The following is a 27,695-nucleotide window of genomic DNA, read 5'->3' as shown; positions in this document are numbered from 1 at the left end:
TTAAACATGAAGAATATACCTAGCAAAATTAAGTGTTTTGACTTTTATTTTGATACACACACTATGTCTGATTGACTTGTCTGCTTTTGGTTGCACATGTGGTGTAGTTAGAAGGACACAGTGGAGATTGTTGCTTAGGTACTGTCTCTTTTGAAATACATTCACACTTTTCCACATCAATTTCACAATCTTCTGTTGCTCTAGTTGGAGAAATTTCTGCAAAAACAGGATAAGAAACAAGATATCAACTCCAGCATTCCTCAACCAGCACAATTATTCTGGCTGTTTTTATGATTTTCCAGCTATAAGTTATACCCCAACCTTAGCTCCTCCATCACAGTGTCTCGTGATTAATTCTTATGACGTTTCTAACTAGTTCATCTGATGAATATAATTACTGTGATTTTATTTTCCTGGTTCAAAAGATAAAAGCACACAAAAAATTTACATGAACTGACTTTTACACTTCAAGGAAGCTCTTTGAGACTTAATTGAGAGTCTTCAGTGTCAGTGAGCTAAAAGCCTTTGGTAAATACAGCACTGACCGATGTTACTAGAAGGGTAAGGTACACAACGAGCTTCCACACAGTTCCATATGAACCCTTGATCACATAGTCGCCGGGGGTCTCCTGATTGTCGGCTAGGGGAACACCTGTAACACACACATACAAACTTTGCTGAGGTATTTCAAAAACTCTTCTGGAACAATTCATAGCAGTATGATTTGCTATAAGGAAATAGACAAAGAATTGTTTTTTAAAATATGCATTCATTCTTTCATTGTTTGTAAGCGCTCATCCAGTTCAGGGTCGCAGTGAGTCTGGAGGCTACCTAGAATCACTAGGCACAAGGCAGGAACACACCCTGGAGAGGGTGCCAGTCCTTAAAAGGGCAACACATATTCACACTTAGGGACACTTTAATAGCTAACACACCTATCACGTGTGATTTTGGACCATGGGAGGAAACCGGAGCACCAGGAGGAAACCCACACAGGATAAACACACTAAACTCCTCACAGACAGTCACCCGGAGCAGGGCGCGAACACACAACACCAGGACCCTGGAGCTGTGTGACTGCAACACTACCTGCTGCACCCCTTTTTGTAAAATATAGACTTTTTAAATTTTGTCGTTTTAAGTTCCCCTACAGTTTCCTAACACACACACACACACACACACACTGTCCAAAGAAGAAGCTCTAAGTAAACACAGATGTGGCATTTTACCGTATAATGAGCATAGATTGTGGATGCTAAGGTCCTTAATTGGTCTAGGAGGCGCTCAGATAATCTTTTCCAGCCTTAATGTCATTATTTTATCCATTTGCCATGTCAAATTATTTCAAGAAGGTAAAGCAGCAAAAGTGACTGACTACTATTTATTTTCATTGCTCAATACCTGTAAACCAACTATTTTGAGATAGATGACATGAAATATAATTATTTCAAATTATAGCTGTTTTAAATATTTAAAAATTTAAATGTTGAGGTTTTACACATATACAAATATCTCTCTAAAACTCTCACAAAACTCTCTAAAGCTTACCCAGTAAACTAACATGGTATTCAGAATTGTGTGTGTCTAGAATGTTCTATTATCTCTAAAAGCACTGAAATCTTCTATAATAAAGCAAACACATGTCTGCCCTAAACCATGTAGGGTATTTTAAAATGCATGGGTACCCCAAGTACTCAAACACTCATGTAGTTTTAGTGCTAATACTTTTGGTGTTTTGAATGTTAAAACAGGCTGTTATGTTAACGTTTGGATACTTGTGTGGCTGTATACATGAAACATTCAATGGAACTGCCTTGTTGTTTACGCATTACTAATTTACTTCTGTACATACATTTAGGAACGCACAGTATATATTTGTGCTTATATGAAATAATGTGCTCAGTCATAAAACTGGAAACCTCTGTACTCTACTTTTCAGATACAAATTTAGTAGATTTCAGAGACAGTAAAACTGAGTTCAAAAAGGAAAAATTAATCTGTGACCCCCTGAGGTTTGAGCTTTCTGAGGTAAGGTGAATTTCTTTGAAATAATGAGGTAGATACTGACCTGCTGCTTTGGGGATGTGCATGCCTGCGAATCATCTGTGGCTCTTGGCATTTACACTCCGTGTGATTGGCTACTTTTACTAGTATTGGTTCAGGCCCATATTCAAATGGAATCACACTCAGGAGCTGTTGGAGGGAAAGGACAACATTTAATTAATATGTTCAAAATGCTCCTAAATATGTACAATTATTGCATTTAAAATATTGCAATTACTTACACAGAGGACATTTTTCACAATGCATTAGCAATGATGTTTACGGCTTCAGAAAAGGTAGTCTTTTTTTATTGGAATATATCCATAGATTAAATATATACATTCACTTGCCATTTTGCTGGATACACTTAACATATGTCTACACTGGTCTTTTTATCAAGTTCATGTGGTTTTTGCATGTAACACAAACACACACTGAGCAATCCACGTGTTATTTATTTGGTCTCTGAGACCTGATAAGGAACTAAATAATAGAGATATCTAATTTAGAAAGAGAAGTCAGTACTGTTTTATTAACGTAGGTTGTGCTGGTGTTTCGGCAGGTGACCCCTTCTTTGTTGCAGCAGCCATTACACCTGAAGACAGAGACGCAAGGGGGTTTGAAGAACATGGCAGTAGTAGTGCCCAGTTCCTTGGCCACATCAACACATGTCTCCCTGGGCATGCACTGGGTTTTTTGCCACTCCTCATCAATGGCTGAGAAAACACATACATATTTATTTTGTATTGAAAAACCCATTGCCAATACCATAGACAATTTTATATACCGTATTTAATTTATGTAGAATGTTAATGGAATACCTTTAAAGCTGCAGATTTATGCTGTAATTGTACAGCTGTCAAAATTAATTTGCTTAAACAGAACTTTTGTGATTTTAAATTTTATTATTATTTTTTTTTTTACCTTTTGCACAAAAGTATTTTTATCACAAGATTTGAACAGTAGGTAGTAGCTTCTTCTACCTTAAAACCTTTTATCTCACTCGTTTATTGCACATTATTTTGCAATTTGTTTATAATATATTCCCCTTGTTATGGATATTGAACAGCATATACTGAGCTGTGTGTGCATTTGTATGAGGAAAAAAGGCAGCAGGTGATAGATTCCATGAAGCAACATTGCCCTCTTTCTTTAGAAGTTTTTGTGTTCTGCATTGTTTGCAGTTGCTGTTTATAAGTGTCTAGATGCACTGTGTTGTGTTAATGCTTGTTTGCTGTTTCATGTTACCTACGATTGTGATGTTTTACATTACGTATGGTCAAACCCCTTCAGTATTTGGCTGGTGGTTGGCTCTTGGTCAATGTCTGCCAAGTGCTTGTCAACACTGTAAGTGTGGTTAAACCATAAAAGAGCCAGTGCAAAGGATTGCTTGCTGCCTGCCTCAGCATCTTCTTTAGGAGCGTTAGAATATTTTTAAAGAAGAGGGACCACAATTTGATTAATTAGGCACTACATTAAGAGTGCATATATATAATCGTTGTGCATGCTTTATGATTATGATGATCTCAGTTTTATTAGTCTTGGCCATGTTAAACTAACTTGTGTTCACAATTTATTATACAAATCAATTAAGTTTTTGTGGCTCATCCAGGGCTCTGTAATTTCTGGCACCAATACCTTTGAGTATTTCCAGGCTGTAGGAGTTGGCAGCAAAGCGAGTAGATCTGTGAGATCCTGCTGATGTGGATCTGAGCTCAGGGGGAGAGGTGGAGTCAACATGCTTAAGCTTCAGACGACACCTCCAAAGCTTCCAGTCAGGGAAGTCAGTCAACATAAGTAACTCATCCAGACTTGCAGCTGACCTGATGTCCTTCTCCCACTTCTCCTGGTTTTTGTCCTGCAGAGAAGCAATAAACAGAAAATAATGTAAATGTATTGTACAGAAGTTGCTAATACTTCTTTATTGTCACCTAGAACAATATAGAAATGAAAACACATAGAAATGTTTATATATATATATATATAATTTGAATTAATTAAAACTTTTACTTTAAAAGATCATACACAAGATGACAATCAATTGAAATGATTGAAATGAACTGTATTTACAACAAAAATTGTCTTTTTGTGAGCAGTTGATCTAAGACATTTCTAACAGTGATACTGCATTACCAAGGAGTAAAGTACAAGTCAAAACAAGAACACTGTTCACAAGGCTGGCACTGGTATTTTCTAAAATGCCCATCATGACCCCAAGTGCATTACTGAGTAATTTAATATGTTTTAAAGAGTATTTTTAAACAACGTATAAATAAATTCCAAAAGGTTGGACTTAGTGTTTGCCAAGATTGAGGACCACAAAAGAGGATGTGATGGCAATGATACAACTATTACTATTAATAATAATTATAGAGTGTGAGTGAATGCGTGTGTGTGTGTTGCCCTGTGAAGGACTGGCGCCCCCTCCAGGGTGTATTCCCGCCTTGCGCCCAATGATTCCAGGTAGGATCTGGACCCACCGCGACCCTGAACTGGATAAGCGGTTACAGAGAATGGATGGATGGATAATTATAGAATGTAGAAGACCTAACTTTGTAAACAAATAAGGCGCAGAATGCGTTTGACTTTTTCAAAGTCCTTTCTACAATGACCATATAGGTTTTCACCACAAGAGGGCAGCATACCTACACCTATTTGCACACAGGCATGAGGGCCCTAAACGAACTAATCTTACATGGGGGCATGCCCCCCCCAAATAAATGATACATTCATGCAAAAATAACTAATTAAGAAATGCATCTAATAAGTAATAATAACTGCTTTTATTTTCAGAAATTATGTTTGAGAATGTGTTTGCGATTTAGGAGGCAATTGGAAGAATTAAACAGTATGGAGTTCAGATCAGACCAAAGTAAGTAACAATACAAAAAAATTTGCTTATTGTAGTTTTTTTGTGATACTGTTATTGGTTTTCAGTCTTAAGCTGCAGAGAAATTTTGCTGATTTTCAAATAAATTTTCACTTGATGCCACAAGAGTGATACGCAGTGAGTCCGCTTAGGGTCTGGGCCTACCGCAACTCTGAACTGGACACGCGGTTACAGACAATAAATGAATGAATGAATGCCCCAAGATAGTTACTTACACCTGCAAATTAAAATGAACTAATAAGTAGCTTACAGATCCACAGAAAACTATTACCATAAATAAAGTAGCTCAGTAGCATTCTACTAGTATCAAGTCTAGGGGCCCTAAGCTATACCTCTTATAGCTAGAAATGGACCTGTTGCAGAGAGTTCCTTTAATCATAAATTAATTCATATTCTAGAACGATTTCATACTGTTCAGTGTGTCCAGACCCTACCTGGAATCAATGAATTTTATTAATTTGTTTGGCAAACTGAATCTCAAAAATTCCTAGCAGAAACTATAGACTTTCTACACTCACATGTCATTGACAAGTAGGGGGCGCATCATGTATTACATGCAGATAAATGGAAAATCTTATTTTTAATGTCATTAAAATGACCATTCTCAATGTTGTCAGCTACAACATGAAATTAAGATGACAATAACATCCCATAGCTTAAATATTTGCCATCAGCCTCTCCTTTACACTTAAAGGAACACCATGTAGTATTTTTACCTAAAAATCACAACTTTAAAATGATTGTGATGCTCCTCTGACCCTTAATATAGACAATAGCTCCTCTCTCTCTCTGCTCTGCAGGGCTGCTTCCCTAAAAACCTGCCTATATATGCAACATGTGAAGAACTCACTTGTGACAGAGCACTGTATAAAAGTTTGTATTGGACTGACTTTACTAGAGTGAAGTCATTAGTGGAGGTAGACATTAAACAGATGCCTTCTTCTGGCTGGAATAGTAGATAACGTTGCACCTTGTTGTTGTGTTACTATGTTCTTTACAAATTATGTTTTCTTGACAGTATGTGGTATAATCAGGTTTTTGAGAGGTACTGAACAGTAAGCCGAGTTTAATTACTGCCAACTAGCCAGATTAATGAACAGTTTAGTGCTGGAAATCAGTGCTTTTCTGTTGCTGTGTGGTTGAAATTGCTAGAAAAAGTTACGCTTTATGCTTGTAATAACATGGTCAAGTGTATGTTATTCAATTACACACATTCCCCTGGCTTAACATTGAGAAAGTATGTGAGTGTGTTTATCACTAGGCGCCCTAAGAGCCAGTTGTCAACGAGTTGACTATCCCTGTATTTCAGAAGGTGTGTGTGTGTGTGTGTGTGTGTGTGTGTGTGTGTGTGTGAGACACTTGATTTCACAACAAATTACTCCCTGAAACAGGTAGGGAAAGCCCAGGAGACCAAAAAAAAAAAAAGGCAATTCTCACATAGTATTCCAGTAAGGATGTGTATGGGAGTCAGGTGTCTATTATTTCAAATCTGTTTCCCTGTATCAAATTTATATAAGATACTTTACTAAACTGAAAATCAATATTTTCATAATAATATCATTATTTTGAATTTTAATCAACATTTACTTTGTACGGGCCTTTTTTACAATGAATGCACTAAAAAAGTCAGACATTAATGTTTTAAGATTCTGTTTAAGTTTCTGAAATCTGCATATTTTAGAACTTACTTTGAGGTGAGCTCTATGTGGTTTTACATATTAAGATTTACAGGGGTGTTTTTTAAATTAAGCCTGCATTTACACTGTTGCAATTTTAAATGTGTAAAGGTATAATCTGAAGCAATATTATACATTATAGACATAGTCATACTTAATTATGTATGATATAAACTTTTTTTTAATACACATCCAGGAGGGACCAGGAGGTTGTGGGTTCAAGTCCCGCTCCGGGTGACTGTCTGTGAGGAGTTTGGTGTGTTCTCCCTGTGGCCACGTGGGTTTCCTCCGGGTGCTCCTTTTTCCAAAATTACATGTTGGTAGGTGGATTGGTGACTCAAAAGTGTCTGTAGGTGTGAGTGAATGTGAGTGTGTGGGTCGCCCTGGGGGGACTAGCACCCCTTCCAGGGTGTGTTGCACATCTTACAAGTAAAACTTTTTATTTGGGCTGGATCATAGATTTACCTTCTGATGACCTTCCATGAAGATAATGGAATATTGCCACATTATTCCTGTAGTTCCTTCCTGTAACTTCCTGTAGGTCTTTGCCAGAGATGTGGGTTTTTGTTTGCATACCTGATGATCCTATCAGCAGTGTTCAGAGATTTTCTTGATCTTGTCTAGACCTGACAGTAGTTCTTTTTAACCTCCATTTTAGTGATATTTCAAGCTGTGAATATTTAAAGCAGGAAATGTTCATTGCGATATATTTTATATTTGATTACCTTTAGCAGGGCATCTTTACTTTAGGGGCAGGTGGGGCCTGAGCAGTGCACAATATTCTACACTGAACAATCACTGGATTAGGAACATCTACCTTGTATCTACACTCACTCTACATTTTATCAGCTCTACTGACCACCACACAGGCACACACACATTTGTAGTTCACCTGTTTCTCTGCATACTTTCTTATCCCCAGATTTTGCTAACAATTTGCTTGTCTGGCATGTGAAAATGTCAGTAATGCCCAATATATTCAAAATAAATATAATATGCCTATTACCTACCTATTGATATTAATTATAACATTTATATTAGGTTAATTATATATATAAATCCCAATACTTCTAGTGGCCTTTATTAAGTGATCATGGAACTGGACCATGAACAGCTTAAACAGAGTTAAAACAGTGTCAGAAATTACTTTAACAATGTTGAGGCTATCACTAGGGTGCATTGTGTAATATATACACAAATCTTAAATTCACATTTATTTTTTATTAAAACCTGTCACTGCATGGAGTGAGTCCTATATGTTTTGTGTGTTCTTTCATTCAGATGCTGCCATACAGAATTTACTGTGCCCCACCAGGCATTTCATACCAGAGACGCCTCGTATCTTTAGTTACAGATTCTTATTCAGACACTGAGATGAGCACCTTAATAAAGGCCTAATGAGTCAGTTGAACTTTGCTGACACTTTACAAAATATAAAGGGGGCCTGAACTTCTACAGATGCCTCATTTTATTTTTTCAATATATTATATCCAGCAGATAAATAGCAATTTTGTGGAAGTATGTATATTTTATAGTCTGTTCCATTCACTGAACAAGTCGACAATATAATTTCACATGTTAAGATAAGTTTCAGATTTTAGCAGTATCTCATTTTAATCTTATTCTGAAACTTAAATTCTTCCAGGAATATTCATATGTTCATGTAAAGATTTCAGAAGCTGTCCATTGTTTTCGACTATAAGTGATTTTCAAGTTAATATATTAATAAGAAAATGCATTAGTTGGCAAATTTGAGTCCAGCATGCAACTACTGCATAATATCTCATAATAACAAGACATGTACTTGCAAATATGACTTGCCATAATAAAAAAGGCCTACGTTTTAATTACAGCATGTGTTGTTTCATGGCATAACTCATAGTAATAACATATTTTCTTATAATTATGAGATGTTCATTAATTCATTGAAAGATAACTGCTTACCAAGTTCAGTGTCCTGAAATCACTGGGCGCAAAGCGGGAACACACCTTGGAGGGGGAGCTAGCCCTTCGCAGGGCGACCCACACTCATACCTATGGACACTTTTGAGTTGCCAGTCCACCTACTAACGTGTGTTTTGGGACTGCAGGAGAAAACCAGAGCACCTGGAGGAAACCCACACGAATACAAGGAGAACACACCAAACTCCTCACAAACAGTCACTTGGAGCGAGGCTTGAACCCACAACCCCAGGCTCCTGGAGCTGTGTGATTGCGACGCTACCTGCTGCTCCACCGTGCTGCCCGTTATGAGATGTTGTACGTTTTAATTATGATAGAAAACCTCTATAAGTAAGTAAAATTCTTTCCCAAAATTTGGTTTGAACTGCCTTGACACCTCTGTGTGTGGCTGGAGGACTAGAGCAGCCAGGCAGTGGGAATGAAACACTGAAGAGCTTTACTTTCACATTAATTTCATACATTTGCCACTTGCTGAAAATGCAATAACATTATATTTCAAGGAAACTGTGTTGCAGATGTTTTTAATGCATAATTGGTTTTAAAAATGCAGCATAAACTAAATCTATTATAATGTGTGCCACACAACCATGGTTACCTACTTTCTCCAAAAATCTACAGGTGGTACCAAACTAAGTCTGACTCTGACTAATGCCCTATGATATCTCTACAACCAACCAGGCATAGCTCTCATCTTTCTCAGTCAATACCATATGTTACATTTCAGACTGCTTCTCTACTGTCCCATTTAGAAGACAAGTAAAAACAATGGCCTGCTTTCAAATGTCTACTACATGCTAGGTGTATCCGAAGTAGAGGAACTGGGGCTGAAGGAGCTCCAGTCACACGTGTGAGGAGGAAAAGCACAGGCAGCTAATGCGGCATCTGAGGAGGGTGTGTGTGTGTGTTTGGGGGTGGGGTGGAGGGGGTGCTGCTGTCTGATAGCAAAGCTATGTGAACTTCATCCTGCTGCAGCAGTCTCTAAGATCTGCTCAGTACCTTAGGCTGCACTTATTTTAACTCCAAAGCATTGGGAAAGGGAATAGTGGAAACTGAAATTTGATGGAAAGAAAGAGGACTAGAAAGAGAAGAGAAGAAATGGGCAGAGAAGTAGTGAGTAAGAAAAGAGGAGTGAAAACAGATGCAAGTAAAATAGGGGGGGGGGGGGGATAATTGGAAAGAAGTAATGGGAGTAGGGTGAAGAAAGATAAGAGAAAGGAGCAGGCACACTGAAGAGAGAAGTATGAAAGAGATCAATACAGATGGAAAAAAGAGGGTAGAGAGAAAATAAGTATATGAAATATGACTTATAGTAATAGCAGAATGTGAAGAAATGTATAGGAAGAAAGAACATAGAAAGAAAGGCTAGGTGTAGTCCCAACAAACATATTATATTAGTTGGACAGCATTAATGGGTGGGAAAAGAGGGTGGAAAAAAAGAAAAACATGAAAATGAAAAATCAGTGCTTGAAACTTCATTAGATTCTGACATATCTCAAGTCCCAGGCCACACACACACACAGAGGCCTTTTATGGAGCATTTCTGTAATAGTAGATCAATAATGATTCACGTTTGCCTCTCCCTTCATAACATCATTCTTGTATACGCCTCTATGCTTTTACTGAGGTTCTCCCACATGCACACAACAGTCTGGCTGCAGACATGCGTTCCGTTCCAGACGCGCACTCTGCCTCCGTGACGTCACGTGCACATGCGCACTCTGCCACAATGGCAGAAACTGCACAGCGGAACGATTCTGTTTGGCTGTTTCTGCTTTACGAGTCGATGGATATCTTAATACGGTGTAATCTTTGTAGAGTTCTGGTGTTATATATGATGACCATATCATTAGTGTAGTGCAATATATGATAACAGCTTCCACTGAATGTGCTTCATGCAGCTGCCCCCTTTCTCTCTGTAGGTTCACGTGTGTGCTGTGTATCTCTACAAGCCGAAGCTGTAAAGCAGTTTTGTTAAATTCGAGTCTTTTCTTGAGCTTGTACACTCGACAATCAGTCTGACAAAGCTAACGTCCATTCAGTGTCAGTCTTATAGCCCAACTCTACGTTGTATGTTTTTGCTCAGGAGGATTTAACCGTGGTTCATTCATTCATTCATTATCTGTAACCCTTATCCAATTCAGGGTCACGGTGGGTCCAGAGCCTACCTGGAATCATTGGGCGCAAGGCGGGAATACACCCTGGAGGGGGCGCCAGTCCTTCACAGGGCGACACACACTCACACGGAGTCACCAATCCACCTACCAACGTGTGTTTTTGGACTGTGGGAGGAAACCGGAGCACCCGGAGGAAACCCATTCAGACACGGGGAGAACACACCAACTCCTCACAGACAGTCACCCAGATCGGGAATCGAACCCACAACCTCCAGGTCCCTGGAGCTGTGTGACTGCGACACTACCTGCTGCGCCACCGTGCCGTGGTTGTTGTAGATAATTTTCTTAATCCCGCTATCATTCCGGAATGACAAACGGGACAAAGCTAAGTTTTTATTTTGTCTAATTTTCATTTCATTTTTCTCAAATTGTGGTGACATGAGATTAATTAAATTTGAAGTTAGAGGATTCTTTAAAATGTTACATTTACTCAGATTAAACATTTGACCTGTCATCTATGTTGGGATCTTGGGTTCAGTCTTTTTTTTTTCAATTTATTAAACCATAATTCTGAAAACATTTACTAACAACATTTTATGTAAAAAAAAATAATAAACTGAGTAAATACAGCAAAAACCTAACCAAAATGCAACTTACATTAAAACAAGTAATATGCCAAAAACAATATTCTGAACTTATAAAACATATTAGACAAATATTACAAACCTTTGAGCACAAAGCTAATATCACCCCAGACGATACACTAATTCGTGTAGTCTCTCACACTGACTGCGCGGTGTATTCCTCAACAGACACGACGTAATTCAGTTTTCAAGGCAGAGAGTGAACCGACGTAATGAATAGGCTGGAGGTGCATGTGAGGCAGAGGGTGCATGTCTGCAGCCAGACCCTTCTCCACGCACATTGTATGCCTAAGTCACAAGTAGCTGCTGCGTTTTCAAAATACAAAAAAAATTCATATATCCATCTACAGGTAGAAAAACTAAACTGAGTTGTGAACAACTATTGACAGATTATTTACAGGTAAATAAAATACACAGTCATAAATTCAGGAAAAAACATCAGAACAGTCTGCAGTGTTTAATACATGAACATTTCAACTGGCTTTTTCAGCAGGTTTACTTTACATTCATCAATAATCAGGGTCCTTCTGCTAGCATAATACTATTTCAAATAGTGCATCCGTGGCTTTTCAAATTGGTTATTTAAAGATTGTAAGAGGCATTCAATTAATGTCCTTTATTTTTTGTGTTGAAATTAGACTCACTGTCAGGAAACTCACTAAACCTTCTCGTGTGCGTAGGGTTGCCTACGTTCTGAAATCCTTTGTTGGTATGCAAATCCTTTTCAACGGTAGTCAGTCAGAATATTTGTTGTCAGACATTTATTAAGCTGAGCAGTAGCCTTATTGAACAATGGCAAAGCAGAATCTGTCCATTTGCAAATACTGTATTACCAGTTTAAAAATAACTATTGTTTTAAATTGTTCATTAATTACAATAAAAATCGTATTATCTATGAGTCTAAAAGACAGTCTCATCCTCTTTACATTATCAGATGTCGAGTCAAAATGTCATTAATTAATTACTTATTTAGGGCCCATATTTGTCTTACGCTCTAATTAATGTTAATCTATACGAAATTATCTAATGAGATTTTAATGTAGAAAGAATGATTCAAAATTGTATCTGTGATGTGTTAAGGGAGAATGAAATGTAGCTTCTCCATGATGCAGTGCTAACATTATTTCTATCTAAAAGCAGAGCTGTAGTTCCGAGTTTTTCAGCACTGACCTGCTGCTCTCAGCACCACAGCAGAACAACCCCCTGTAGGAGGGACTGCGACTCAATTGGCTGCAGAACTGAATGTTGGAGAGATAACTCTGGCTGCTGATTGGTCACCTTTATTTAGCCACCAATGAAAAGCATGCTTTCTATTAAGAAGCCATGGAAAATCTGTCACTCGCTCCAGCTGAGAAAGAGATACGTGTTTCTGTCTATCGCCATAACAGCGTGAACTCCAAAATACGTAACAAAACATGTTCCGTATCGGTTCAAAACGGAATGAACATTTTAGTGTCCAAATATGGGACGATTGGCATCACTACGTGTGCTTATTCTGACAAGAAAACAATAATGCGGTAACCCCCTGAGTCACATCACAACAACGTTTACAAAGCAAACAAAAGCTCAGAACACAACAGCAATAAGAACACAAATGCATTTAATAAACTCAGAATACAACAGAATTAAAGAGAACACAAATACACACGGTGCATTGGAGAATTGCTCACATCGGAAATGCCCATGGCTGTAAGGGGCCCTGTATATGTTGACTTCTTGTGATTCCACGAAAAGCCTTAGCAAAGCAAGAAACGCGAAGTCAACGATGGAGAGAAACGGTGGATACAAGTTTGTATACCAGAAAGCTTACCGTGTCTCTAATCACCTTCCACTGCTTCTCTCCTTCTTTGACTTAAGCGCGTTCCGATGTGAGATATTCTCTCTACGGTTAAGCCAGCCGCAGTTTGAGAAACACAGTTAAACTATCCGCACGTCAGATTTTACTGCGCTGGTACTACTGACAAGCAGTAATACACAAAGTGCGTGAAGACCTTCATTTTTAAGGTAAAGTAACCACATTTTAGCGGCTTATAAAATGAACATTTCTAATAAATACTCCATAAATCCAACAGATATCAGTTTAGTGTTTACCATACTACGTACCTATGAAGTATGAAGTGATTTTAATGTGTAGTTGTTGAGTACATGGCATCCAAATATTCCTGAAAGCAAGGCATACTTGTCATTCATTGTCTGAAACCACTTGTCCAGTTCATAGTTGCGGTGGGTACAGAGCCAACCCGGAATCACTGAGCGCAAAGCAGGAACACACCCTGCAGCAGGTGCCAGTCCTTCGAAGGGGGACACACACTCACACGTTCATTCACACCGATGGACACTTTTAAGTAGCCAATCCACATGTGATTTTAGACTGTGGTAGGAAACTGAAACACCCAGGGGAATCCCACACGGACATGGGGAGAACACACCAGACTCCTCACACACAGTCACCCAGAGCGAGACATGATCCCACAACCTCCAGAATTTGTGAGATTGCGACACTAGCTGCTTTAAAAAACATATATTACATACAAACCGGATTCCAAAAAGTTGGGACAGTAAACAAATTGTGAATAAAAACTGAATGCAATGATGTGGAGACGGCAAATGTCAATATTTTATTCGTAATAGAACATAGATGACAGGTCAAATGTTTAATCTGAGTAAATGTAACATTTTAAAGGAAAAATACGTTGATTCAAAATTTCACAGTGTCAACAAATCCCAAAAAAGTTGGGACAAGTAGCAATAAGTGGCTGGAAAAAGGAAATTGAGCACATAACGAACAGCTGGAAGACCAATTAACACTAATTAGGTCAATTGACAACATGATTAGGTATAAAAAGAGCTTCTCAGAGTGTCAGTGTCTCTCTATCGTTACATTATATATAGCACCTTTCTAGATACCCAAGGACGCTTTACAATCCACACTGCTCAGAATGATCAGAACACTCAATCCACACACACACTGGCGAGAAGCGGCAGCCAAACGCGCACAGCGTACTCTCGACCAGGAACGACCGTCCACCTGGAGGACTGCATCGGGCACTAGGACTTCACCCAGGACAGAGCGCCAATCCATATCTGGGCGCACACAGATTCACTCACACATACAGACATTCATTCACATACACACTCATTCATTCACACACCAGGACAGTTATTAGAGAAGCCAATTAACCTACCCTCCATGTTTTTGGACTGTGGGAGGAAACCGGAGACCCCGGAGGAAACCCACGCAGACACAGGGAGAACATGGAAACTCCACCCAGATGGGACTTGAACCCAAGATCCCAGCGCTGGGAGGCGAACGTGCTAACCACTAAGTCACCATGCTGCCCAAGTGGCTGGAAAAAGGAAATTGAGCATATAACAAACAGCTGGAAGACCAATTAACACTAATTAGGTCAATTGACAACATGATTGGGTATAAAAAGAGCTTCTCAGTGTGTCAGTGTCTCTCTGAAGCCAAGATGGTAAGAGGATCACCAATTCCACCATTGTTGGGCAGAAAGATAGTGCAGCGATACCAGAATGGTGTTACCCAGCGTAAAATAGCAAAGACTTTTAAGTTCTCATCATCAACCGTGCATAACATCATCAAAAGATTCAGAGAATCTGGAACAATTGCTGTGCGTAAGGGTCAAGGCCGTAAAACTCTACTGGATTCTTGTGATCTCCGGGCCCTTAAACGTCACTGCACCTCAAACAAGAATGCCACTGTCAAGGAAATAACAGAATGGGCTCAGGAATACTTCCAGAAGGCACTGTCGTTCATCAGACCTCTAGGTACAGCATCCTAATTTGTCACTCCACAGACCATGATTCCAATGCTCCAGAGTCCAGTGGCAGAATGTATTGCAACACTTTATCCATTGCCTTGCATTCGGCTTGGTGATGTAAGACTTGCAAACAGTTGCTCAGCCATGAACACCCTTGAAGATTCCAGTAAATAATTTCTGTGCTGATGTTAATGGCAGAAGAGGTTTGGAACTGTGCAGTTACTGAGTAAGCAAAGCTTTGACGATTTTTATGTACTGTACCTCAAAACATGGTGACCCCGAGAACTACCAATACCATTACAAAAGAAATTGATCTGATAGTTCAAATGTAGGATTCTTTTATTTAGTGCACCTGCGTTACTCTATATATATATCAGCAGTGGTATTGATGTTTTGTAGGATAAAACAAGTATATTTGACCTGGTATTATGTGCTAACTGACCTGATGTTCAAAGTTAATGAGAATAATATGAACATATTTTAATATTTCAGTGTTCAAAACAAGGCATGTTGTGGCACTTCCACTGTATGGTCTGAATATAGTGTGGCCCTGAGCCTAGTAAGCAATGGGATATGTATTAGGAATGTGCCAGATTGGGAAATGTGGGCCAATGCCAAATTCCAATATTTTTATGTGCAAACCCTATTTCCTGAATGTTGGAACATTTTGTAAAATGCAATTAAAACAAGAATTTTATTTTACTTTGTTTTTTTACATGACAGATGTACATAAAATGTTCAATGTTTTCACAGAAGAATTGGATTGTATTTTGTAAACACATTTAAATTTTTATAAACACATTTAAAATTAGATGCATGCAACACACTCAACAATTTGGGACAGTGGCATGTTTACCACTGTTTACATCAGCTTTTATTTACACTGTTTAATAATTGGGGAACTGAGGATACCAAATGTTAAAGTTTTGCAAGGGGAATTTTGTGTATTCTTGCTTTATACAAGAGTTCAACTGTTCAGCATTCCCTGGTTGCCTCTTCATGATGCACCATGGCAGACAGGTCAGTTGGGTACAAGCATTAACAAGCCATGTTGTTGCAGAACATCCAGAATGAGGCCTGTCATTGCCTTGCTAAAATATTCATGGACTTCCTGGAAAAAAGATGTTGTCTTGACAGCAGCATGTCTCTTAAAATGCATTATTAACCTCTACATCATCGGAAATGTCTCATATATGCAAGTCACCCATGTCATGTTCACTGATGCTGTTTAGAGTTTGCCTGCTTATTATTATGTTTTCAAATATATCTTTAATATTCTATAAGCTTTTCACTCAGATTCTGGCTTTTCCTGCATTTGCAACGTGCCAGTGTCAGCAACATCTGAGATAAGCTTGGGACTAGAGAATTCAGCAGTGTTTTCCAAAAAACTACGTATGTCTTTATGATTTTTTCCTTGCGTAATATAGTTTCAGATTGCATTTCTTGATGCAGTGGTTGACTGTGTTAAATGACAGTGGTTTTTCAAAACAACAGAGCCATTTAAAAGTATTTCAGGTTGCATGTATTGGATACAGTGCTGGACAGCAGTTTTCTAAATATACTCCCAAGCTAATGTGGCTATTTTTCACAGTAAAATGATGATTTCTCATACAGTGGTGTCTAAGGGTTTGAAGGTTATAAACATTCAACAGAGACCTTGTAAAGTAAGCCTTTGGTGAGCAAAAAAGTTTTAAAGAGTGTTTCCAAGCAAATATGGGTCATGGAATATGTGAGAATTTAGAAAATATTTTTATAAAATGTTCTGATTTTTTTGTTTGTTTTTCCCCATCTCAAAGTTTATTGAGTGTGTTGCAGGTATTCACTCAAAATGTTTACTTTAACAATACGATTAAATCAAACCATGTAATTTTGTCAGTTAACAAAATGTTAAAGAGATTTAACAAAACATAGATTATTGATTTTATTGCATTTTACAACAAATTTTATAACATTTGCTTGAAATGGTGTTTGTATTATAATCACAGAGTAGATAATTGTAGCTTTTTGCCATTGCTGGAGCCTGTGGTAAAACTTAGTTTATATAGTTGTATGTAAATGTTTTTATGTTTGTTGCTATGTTGTTATGTTTCAAATGAATTTTAAAGTACACTTGCCTTACTCTAAACAAGTTTGTACATTTTCAGAGTTATTTTTAAATTCCTAATTCAAAAATATATAAAAAAAAATATCCAAATACCTCTGCCAAAAATATGTTCACCTAAATGGCGTACTATGTCAAAATAAATAGAAAATGTGCCTTAATATTTGCCCAAAAAAACCCTTAAATTTCCATTAAGGTAAATGTGTTAACCTGTATTTACATAGAAGATCAACTTGTAATTTTGCCAGGGATGTCCAAATACTATATGAAACAGTGGGGTATGAGTTACTCACTCTGTGGGAAGCCAGGATGTCCTTAGCCAACATCAGTCTGATGTACAGAAGCAGCAGCATGTGAAGCTCAACAGAAAGCAGAATCTTCATTGTGCAATAATGTCCCGGTTTCCCGTCTACAGGATCATTACGAAGAACTAACTCTTACAACACTCACAAATAAATGAACACACTGCAATGATCCGTAAGGAGTTTCCCAAGACCACACACATACACCAAGTCACTGTTGCTGTCTTTCTCTTGCTCTCTCTCAGACACCCACAAATCTGATGTTTCCCAAAGAAAAACAAAACAGACAACTCATGAGCCAAATGGAGGCTCTCTTCTTAAAGACAAAAACAAAACTCAAAGGCAAAACCACACATGTCCAGGCAACTTCATCACTTCTCGCCTCTGTTAGTGGAAAATACCGTTTGTTCTTTTTCTGTTCACTTCAGCCTGCATCTGGCATTGGTGCTGGACATGGCAACCCTGGCCCGACTTCTCAGGATATCCTTGTTGCCAAATGTGTGGGTGAAATAATGAAAGATGAATAGAAAAGAACACAGTGCAGACATCAGATCCTCCAGTCTGTAGCTGTATGTGTGATGGAGGTAGAAATATAGGTTGTCATATTAGTGCTGTCCTTTTTCACTGCTGTCTGAGCTTGCAGCCTGTTCAGGAACATGTGGTTTTAAATATGATCCAGACCACCGTGCAGGGCAAGCCGAGAGGGAGGAGATGAGGTGATGTTAGGGGGTGGGGTGTAGGAGAGGAGACATTGGCAGAAGTCCATATCCCACCCAAACGCAATGCTGCTGCAGGACAAGCCTGACTCACTCTTTTCTGAGGGTGTGTATAAGTGTGTAAGTCCTGCCTTATATGTGTGTAGGAGTGTGTGACATCAACCAAAGTAACCTCCAAACAATTTGTTTGAAATATGAGACGAAAATTGGGGGAGGTTCTAATGCACTTTAATGGTTTGCAAGTGGAGCCACTTGCCTCATAAGATAGAAAAACTACTTTAAAAGCTTCTAGAGGAGATATTATCAACATAATCTAAAAATTACTCAGAGATTCCAGAGAGCTTGGTCACTTATGAGAAATTGTACAATTCTCTAATAGTAATAATCATAAAAAATACTTATTATTATTAATTCATAAATGATATTAATTATTTTCATAGCAAGCATGATTAACTCCTAAAGAACCACATTATAGAAAAAAAGGTAAACAGAAATATCAAATAAATACATATAGTTTATAATACAATACAAAAGTTCATCCCTGGCACCAAAAATAAAACAGATTCTTAAAACCATAGTGTATTATGTCATTCAAATATATGAATTGATACAGTTAAATCAACTTAGAGGTCTCCGCGTATTTTGGACTGCCAGTGTTTAGCCCTCTCAAACCCGTTAGTGCCTGTTCTGTAGTCCCTGAAAGTCTGCTCAATCTCCTCTTCTGTGGTCATGACAAAAGGGCCTACAGTAGGGAGGCACAGCTGTGGGTTACTCCAGAACTACAGTCACAGAATATTGACACACATATGCTCAGTCTGTTTTCAGAAATTAGTAGATTATAAAAAAGAAAAACTACAGTCTGAACAATCTCACTAAGACAGTAGTGCTTGTGTGTATTGAAGTTATAAGCCATAAATAATGTATTTCTACTTTAATGTTTATCAATGTTTTTTTTATTTTTGTCAATGCTATTTGTCAATTTTTTACACACAACTAATGATATGATGGGTACCTGCTGGCTTTTATTAAAAAAAAACCAAAAAAAAAACCACAATGGCATTTAAGGGACGCTGATTAATAGACACATCTAGACATAACAGACACAAGTTAAGATGCCAAACTTGATTGTTACTAGTACTCATTTCAATGGAAGAGGGGGAGGAATAGCCAGGTTCTCTTCAGTTTAAATTATTTTTCTTAACGTAAACCTTTTAGATAAAAAATAAAATTCCTTGTCATTAATTAGTGTGCCTTTTAGATTTTTTTTTTTTAACTTAGTCTTAGTAATGTTTGGGTGCTGAATCATTCTCTGTTCTGCAGAGACATGATGTGTTGGTGGTGTGTTAATTGTGTTGAACTTTAAGCACAGCAGCACTGCTGGAGTTTTTTAACATAGTAGTGTCACTGCTGGACTGAGAATAGTCCACCAACCAAAAATTCTGCGGGGGTCCTGACTGTAGAAGAACATAGGGGCTAACAATATGCGTATCAGTAGCTGGACTACAGTCTGTAATTAAAGAATTTCAAAGCGCACTTATATAGTAAGAGAAGCTGGTAAAATGTTGAAACCTTGGCATAGATGTTTTGATATTGATACTGATTTTGATAAACATATAAGTAATATTACAGGAATAGTTTTTCTTTACAATATCAGCAGAGGGTCTGCACTGTAATGTCATAATCAGTTTCATTCATTCATTTTCGTAGGTCCATATAATAATGAGAATGCAGTCCAGTTACTTAATATATTTAATTCTACTCATAATTGCAATACCAGTTATACTGTCACTAGTACTAGTTGTGAATTATTTTTAAAGGAGTATGGCAAATAAAGCTTGAAAAAAGATTCATTTAAATGAATGTATATGTAGTTAAATCTCATTTAAAATCCATTCCCTGAATAATAGCCCAAAGGTAATTTGATTTTGAGACCCTTGCTCTTTCCTCATTCAAAACCTATGTTATGTTCACATACAACAAATAACTTCACCATGAAATCACTATTATCAACAAAATCATACCATAAAATGACTTACTTTCTGTTACCTATATTCAAATTCCAGTGCGTATAAAGCCATTTTATTTTTATACCTTTAAGTATTTGTACATAATGTACCATAGAAAAGAACCTACCGTGCTGAACTACTGGTTCATTGATGGGTTCTCCTGCAATCAATACCAAGTGTGCCTCCTCAGATTCCTGGAAACAAAGGAACTAAGTTATGCAGAAACCCTTTTCAGTTTAGTAAGAAACAAAGCAAGTTAAAATGTAGCTATCTTTAAAGGGTATATATTATAATCCTCCACAGAAGTCTCTACAGTTCTCTAGGGGTCTTGATAATATGTCTGTGATGTACTTCAGGCAGAAAAAACCTGGACAAAAAAAACAAAACATGGTACTTTTATTACCTAAACATCCCTGTTCAGAATGAGCCTGTTACTCCAAACACAAGGCACCCAGGAATGAGTAGGAGATGCTCCAGTTAGTCATATTTACTTGGTTCTCCTTTCTTGTTTTCACCATATTTAATCAGGACACTTAGATCTTTATGCTCAGTGTGTGTGTTTTGCCCTATTTGACCTCATCATTGCATTCGTACATTAACATGGCTCCAGTGCTGTGATGGAGAGACTGAGAAGAGGAAGCAGGACTATACTGAAGTGTTACTATCTATGCAAGACTTACAAAAAGTCAGAATAACTCATATTATCCCCCAAATGAATGTGCTACTTCACTCAAAAAGTGAGATTTTCTTTATATGTCCCCTTAAAATTATGTTGAAATATATTGCACTCAATCTATTTTACCTTATTTTCCATCCTGACACAGTCGCCATCATCAAAGACCACAGTGTAGTGAGGCTCAATTTTTTTCAGATCTTCATCCGGCCCTATAAATGAAGAACATTAAAAACATGTCCTTAATTTTCAGCCACATAATACATCAATTTTGTAATGACATAAATTTCCCTGTAAAAATTACTTGATCATGACCAGCACTGGTGAATAACAGATCATCTGCAAACCATAATACATTACAACAATGTCTGGGCAACAAAAATACTTTAAAAAGCAAATGTTTCTGTGATATGGAATCTGATTCATTTCTGCAATCATTGATCAGAAGTATTACAAGACATGTCTTAATTGAACACAGATGTGTCTGTTGTCTGGGATAAATGGTAATGTTGCGGTTTCATTAAACTGTACAAAATTCAGACCAAAGCAAATATATTTTATTCATGTCCAGAGTTTGTAAATGATACCTGATACAGAAACTCTGGGGTGTAAGTTTAGTATCAAAAGGAGAACAGGAACCTATGTTAGTGAATGAACTTAACAGATCTTCCTTTATGCAAGGCTAAAATTCATCTGTTTAAAAGATGATGCAGCTCAGTTACCGGAAAGCATAAAATCATAATGCCCTTGACACTCCCGGCAGTCAAACGCAACTAGAATTTGTCTAAACATGCAGAACCTCACTAGGTATTATCTGCCTTAAGACAATAATGCTTTTCCTGGGAGGCACAAGAGAGGCTTACAGTATGAAACATAAAATAGCAGTAAACAATTAAACAGTTTTTGTAAAACATCTCTTTCATGGCAGTGAGATTAAGCTTCAGAATTATTTTTAAAAGGTAACAGCAATTTTACATTTCCTTTCAGATTAAATCTAAAGAGTGTTACTTAACACAAGCCTGCATTAAACTAGAACTAAAGAAAACCATTGGTTTATAAATTCATTATGCAATCTCTAAAAGATGCTGGATGCTGTTCAAGAGTAGTCCTGGTAGAAACATCACAGCAGACTCCATCTCCAGATTGGAAAATATATCAGCTAATGACCATAAATACATCCACTTCCAAGCTGGAAATCATTAAAACCAACTCGATATCTCAACACTTCAAACATTGCTATTGAAATGCCGCTCCTCAGGCAGTGGGTGCAGTGTTGCCATTGGAGTGAGATCACAGAGGCACCCTGATGGGTCTGTGCTGAGTCCAAGAAAAGGAGAGGAAACGGAAAAAAATCAGTCCAAAGCACCTGCTCAAACTTCCAGAAAAGATGAGGCATGATACTGGAATACAAAAAAAACAGGCCAACCTCTGTATACTCTAGAATTTACACAGAAGTTCTTTGTGTTCTGCACTTCTGTTAATATTGCAGGAAGTTCATGCTCACCAGTATGCACAGATCCTGAGAGAGTGTAGATAAAAGCAGTCCAACCTGGGGAAAAAATAATATTTTCTAAATACATTTAAATTATTCAATAATCAAATCTAAGAAGTTGAATCAAAAAGCTCTTTATAAGCTCCTCAAAGACAGTAACCAATACATTAACTAAGTTATTTAGTTAATGGCACATTAGTATATGGGAGGGGGGAAAATTTTCAAGATGTGTGGTGACCATGGTAGCCATTTTGAAGTCAGCCATTTTGAATCCGACTTTTGTTTTTTCAATGGGAAGAGGGTCATGTGACACATCAAACTTATTGGGAATTTCACAAGAAAAACAATGGTGTGCTTGGTGCTTTTACCGTAACTTTATTCTTTCATGAGTTATTTACAAGTTTCTGACCACTTATAAATGTGTTCAAAGTGCTGCCCATTGTGTTGGATTGTCAATGCAACCCTCTTCTCCCATTCTGCATTTCAAAAAAACAAAAGTCCAATATGGCCACCGTGGTCACCACCCATCTTGAAAAGTCCCCCCCCTCCCATATACTACTGTGCCACAAACAGGAAGTTAATATCACCAATCATTCCCATTTTATTAAGGTGTATTCATATAAATGGCCCACCCTGTACATGCTACATTATATGGGCAAAAATTTGTTAACACCTGCTCATCCAGCATTTTCTCCGCAAGTAATGGTATTAATAAGTACTTTTTCCCATTTACTATAATAACACCCTGTACTCTTCTGGGATTTCTGTGAACATTTAATGATATTCATCAATACAATCATCTGGATTAGAAATACCAATTTAACTCTTCATAAAAGTACTGAAAAAAATACACATAAATACACACACATGTGGTGCCCTTAGATACATCTGAAACTACTCCAGATTATCCAGTTTCATTACATTAAATTACCTTTAATTTTTTTTATTTAATTGTATTCTGTAAATATGAACAACTTTAGACACAGATGCCTGCAATACACTCTAAAAAATGTTGGGACAGAGATAAAATAAAAGTGAAAAGATTATAGTTAATTTATGTAAATTTTAAAATAACAGATATAGAAGGTGCATCAGTTGTCAGTTATAATCATCAAATTAAAAGAAATAAACCCTTGAAATATATCAATCTATGTGTAATGAAGGAGTATAATATACAAGTTTCAATATCTGAGTGGAATTACTGAAATAAATCAACTTTTTCATGATATTCTAATTTTATGACCTGCACTTGTATACATATGAAAAAAATCTTGTTTCGATTTTACCGTGTTAATGCTGTAAAAGTTCTCCACCAACCATCATGAACAATTTGGGAGTTTATGACATTCATATTTTTTCTGATGGTCAACTGATTGACATAGAAATTGTTTCTTACCTGAGGGCACTGGTTGCACATATTTCGAGCCCTGCTTGAGTCTGAAATCCAGATAAATTGTTGGAGTTCTAGTATAAACCTTTGACTGTAAAAGAAAAAGCATGTTGTCTGTACATGTATATTCTGGTAGATGGGGCGAAGCATGAGATTGGACATTGCTGGTGGATGTAGGTAAAAACTGCAGGTCCCAGAGTGCACTGCATTAACTTCACTGAGGCCAGATATGGTGCTGTACTCTGAAAGTAATGGGTGGTTTATTTCATAGAGTTAATAGATCCATTTGCGGATGCAGTAAACAAAGCATTCAAAAGGAAGAAGCTGAAGCATGCGGACTTGGCGGCTGAGGTGAGGGAACATGGGTGGCAGGCACATGTTAGACCGGTGGAGATGTATGCATCAGGGGCCAGAAACTAAGAGCAGCTGTGAAGGAGTGATCAGAAACAAGTCTAGTCAGTAGAACAGGTCTGGTTGTGGATAAGGGGAATACAGACTAGTTGCGGAAATGCACTGTAGAGATGCTGTTGTGGTAGTTGGTGATGTAGCACGTAAAGATCACATGGAACTGGCTGGTGGCACTGAGGATACATTAACGGTGCCAGTGGGGCTAGGTACAGCCTTAGTCACCTGGGAGGCCAGTGTGGATTTACGGTTGTTGATACTTAGGGGTGAGGTGGGGGGGAGGGGGTCTGGGACGCCAGACTTCACCGTTGAGCATTCTGGAGGTGTCATGGGCTTAATTCAGTGAAACACTGATGAGGGGAGGTGCCTACCTGATGACACCTGTGAAGAGCTAGTGATGCAGTGGGTGGTGTGGGTACTCATGTGATGGGCTCAATGAGTAACCGTAGATGATAAAGGTAGCTGGTTGCTGATCGGATCATAAACGGCCAGAGCAACCTTAGGGTGTAGCTGTAGGATGTGGCTGCCAGTAGGAAGAGTGCGGGGTGGGCCCTATATGAAGCTCTAATGGATTGGCATAAGATATTTTACATCTTATCTTGTGTATGATTATAATTATATAGTGTGTGTGTGTGTGTGTGTGTTTAAATTAAATAAATTAATTAATTAATAAATACTCAAACCATTCTGCTAACAAAGAGTAACAACAAGTGCCTGGTTTCATTCAGCAGCTGGTTGGCTGACCTACATTAAACAGGGTCAATTCTACTCTGTTTTGCCATAGGGGGAAACTCATTCAGTCACAGTTCACATTTAAAACATTAAAAACCCATTTCCACCAAAGTCTGCTACCAATTTCCTGCTTTTGTCTGATAACTGAGGGTACCAAGGATGTCCTTATGCATGTGAAATAACCTCCAGATTTTAAGGCAAAACTCTGAATCAGAAGCATTTGACTGGCATATAAGTTCAAAGGCAATATGATGTCATTTTTGGGTGGGCATTTGTAATATTATGTATGTGCAATAACAACATCTTAATAATCGACATTTTAAACCATAAAGTGAGTAATTGCTTTCATTTTGAAAGAATAATAAAAGCTGTGAGACCTCAGCTGCGGGTGAAACAGGACTGGTGTAATGTGAATGGATTTTATGAGGTGAGATAAAACCCTGGTTTTAGACATACTGAAGTGGTGAATTTGGAAAAGACAGAAACAGTAGTACAGTTGTGATGATATGAAAGCATGGTTCAAAGTTTAAGCATATTTAACGGTGGGCATGGGGCAAAGACAAGCAATGTTAAAAATGTGGAAGAAAACCACCTTGACCAGAGCCCTAATGTGAGGTTTAAAGGCTTCATGATTATTGTGATTCTCCACTGTGATGTAATAGGGAGAACAGAACCTCTGTTATTGCTACTCAATGCTCAGACTGCACCATATAGGTTACCACCCCCCCACCTCACTTAAATTCAGCACTTAAATCAAAGAGGAGAGAATACTGAGAGCAAGTACCAGAATCAGTATCAAAGAGAAAATTATTGAGAAACCGGAACTGGGCTGTCTTTGTACATATGGTACAAAATTCACAATGGGATGTTTCACATTAAAAAAAGATGGTGATTGAGAACATACATCCCTTTGGCTAAAAACAGAAGATTGGAAATAGGTCGATAGTGTTCAAGGGAATCTGTATTAAGACTGGGATTTTTGAGAATGGGAGTTATGGCAGTTTAAAGGTCCATAGGAACATAACCTGAGATTTAACACATGTTAATAAAATGACAAATATTGTCAGTGACATTTTCTTGAGCAGTGGTGTAGGGGCAGGATCAAGCTGACAGTTACATTGGATTACTTTGTTAACTCTGAAATGTGAGAAGGCTCCGTGGAATAGAGCTCAGACAAGGGTTCAGGGGAAGTTGTTGTCTTCAGGTGTTGAAGGGAAGTTCTCATAGATTTTGTTCATTTTGTCCTTGAAAAATCTTAGAAATTTGTCACATAAAACCGTTAAGCACAGCTGTTGATAAGAAACAACTGAGATCCATGTGGATTTTACAGTGCTCAAATCCAATCATTGCTAGGCACAGTGAGTAATTCACTGAACTTGGAGAGGAATTATGAATATGATTTGGGATGGCAGTGGATTAAAGCAACACTATGTGGCATTTTTACCTTAAAATGACACCTTCAAAATCATATTTTTTGCTATTGCTATTGCATCTCAAAAATAGCAAAAAAAAAAAAATTAGCAATAGCAACAGCTGCTATTTTTGCTATTACTGAACAGCAAAAATAGCACCTCTGTCATTTTTTCTCTGGGCTTGGCATGATATAAATTACAGTATGTAACTTTTGGAGGTGGGCAGTATTCCACTCATGAGAACTGTGTAACGCTATGTACGGCACATCTCACACATTCATTTAAATACGGAGCTTAAGCTAGCTGTAACAAGAAGCTAGTAACTTGGTATGCCCAGTATGGATGTCACGTTAGAGGCTACGAAGAGGCCTAGGAAGATATTGTCAGAGGAATTATGTAGAAGAAACAGTTACTGAACAAGAATAAATCTATTGCTAGCTACGCTAATATGGACCAAGAGACCCCACCTACAGCTAGAGCCCTGCAACACAGGGAATTGTCTTTTACAGTGACATTTTGTGAAATGGTTTTAACCCTGTTGTTCAGTGCTACTCACCACTGCTAACTGTGCTGTTTGTACTCTCTTTTGTATGTCTTTTTGTAACCTTATTGTTTTGTAATCTTTATACATTTTGTAAGTGTTGTGGATTCTTGAAATATGTTTTTTATTATTATTTTTATTATTACATGAGCTAAAAAAAAAGTAAGGGGGCACTTACTTAATTTCACCACAGTGCTGTAAAAATAAATTAAACTCTGCAATTATAGGGGGAGCCCAGGAGCAAAAATACCAAATCTGACATAGTGTTGCTTAAAAAAAAAAAATTAGTACAAAACACAGCCAAATGTGCAGGACTGTGGAAAGGGAGCTTGCAGAATATAAGAAAGAATATTTGGAAGTGACAGCAGAATAGGACAGCCAGCTGAGAGGAAAAAAACTGAAAAGATTTCAAAACAAACTAGCTGAGAAAGTCTAGTGTCAAAAAGGAAAAATAATAACAAAAATAAACTAATAATCCAAGGAGAAGAGGCATCTACTATGCGCATGTTGTTTTCTCACCTGGAAGGTGAAGAAAAACACAATCCAAATGTAGTATACAGCCTTCCCAGTGATGTGATAGTAATAGTACATAATAGTAATATTAAAATTTTGAGATCAGTGCCATCTCAGGATAAATTCAAGCCCATTTCCCCTCCTGCAAAAAAGCTATGAACTTTCAACAGTGAGTTTTTATGCCCACCGCAGCCCATCTATAGAAACACCCTTGCATTAGGTGCTGTGTTTTTCCATATTCATACTGGTTCTATCTTTAGGCTAAAATACTTTGTAAACTGTGACTGAAATCAAGCATCAG

At 37.7% G+C, this 27,695-nt stretch overlaps 2 protein-coding genes across 3 annotated transcripts in view; both read right to left on the bottom strand.

Annotated features, from left to right (window-relative positions):
- LOC136678281 (vascular endothelial growth factor D-like) lies at nt 1–18,458 on the bottom strand. Its single transcript, XM_066656269.1, has 6 exons — nt 17,506–18,458; nt 3,682–3,901; nt 2,569–2,759; nt 2,069–2,193; nt 546–652; nt 1–216 (listed from the first exon to the last, which is right to left on the bottom strand). The coding sequence occupies exons 1-6, from the start codon at nt 17,593–17,595 to the stop codon at nt 62–64; spliced, it is 888 nt and encodes a 295-aa protein (XP_066512366.1). The 5' UTR covers nt 17,596–18,458; the 3' UTR covers nt 1–61.
- Nucleotides 18,451–27,695, bottom strand: part of LOC136678282 (pirin-like) — a 15,026-nt gene continuing 5,781 nt past the window's right edge. Inside the window, exons 5-9 of one of the 2 annotated variants that reach the window (XM_066656270.1) lie at nt 23,798–23,882; nt 22,414–22,458; nt 21,039–21,121; nt 20,364–20,430; nt 18,451–18,972 (exon numbers count right to left, since the gene is read on the bottom strand). In XM_066656270.1, coding sequence (XP_066512367.1) covers nt 18,854–18,972; nt 20,364–20,430; nt 21,039–21,121; nt 22,414–22,458; nt 23,798–23,882 — 399 coding nt within the window. In that variant the 3' untranslated portion in view covers nt 18,451–18,853. Of the gene's footprint in view, nt 18,973–20,363; nt 20,431–21,038; nt 21,122–21,535; nt 22,227–22,413; nt 22,459–23,797; nt 23,883–27,695 lie in introns of those variants that run through there. The other variant, XM_066656271.1, reaches the window with a different exon arrangement.

This window comes from Hoplias malabaricus, chromosome Y (genome assembly GCF_029633855.1).
Source record: "Hoplias malabaricus isolate fHopMal1 chromosome Y, fHopMal1.hap1, whole genome shotgun sequence".
Taxonomy (NCBI): domain Eukaryota; kingdom Metazoa; phylum Chordata; class Actinopteri; order Characiformes; family Erythrinidae; genus Hoplias; species Hoplias malabaricus.
This window is presented reverse-complemented; position numbering and strand designations above follow the sequence as displayed.

Excerpts from the sequence above, each read along its gene's own strand:
- LOC136678281 (XM_066656269.1), bottom strand. The coding sequence starts at position 17,595 with ATGAAGATTCTGCTTTCTGTTGAGCTTCACATGCTGCTGCTTCTGTAC. Across the intron at positions 2,760-3,681 it reads CAGCCTGGAAATACTCAAAG|CCATTGATGAGGAGTGGCAA; the intron begins GTATTGGTGCCA and ends GTGTTTTCTCAG. Across the intron at positions 653-2,068 it reads GCACATCCCCAAAGCAGCAG|GTGTTCCCCTAGCCGACAAT; the intron begins GTCAGTATCTAC and ends TGTGTGTTACAG.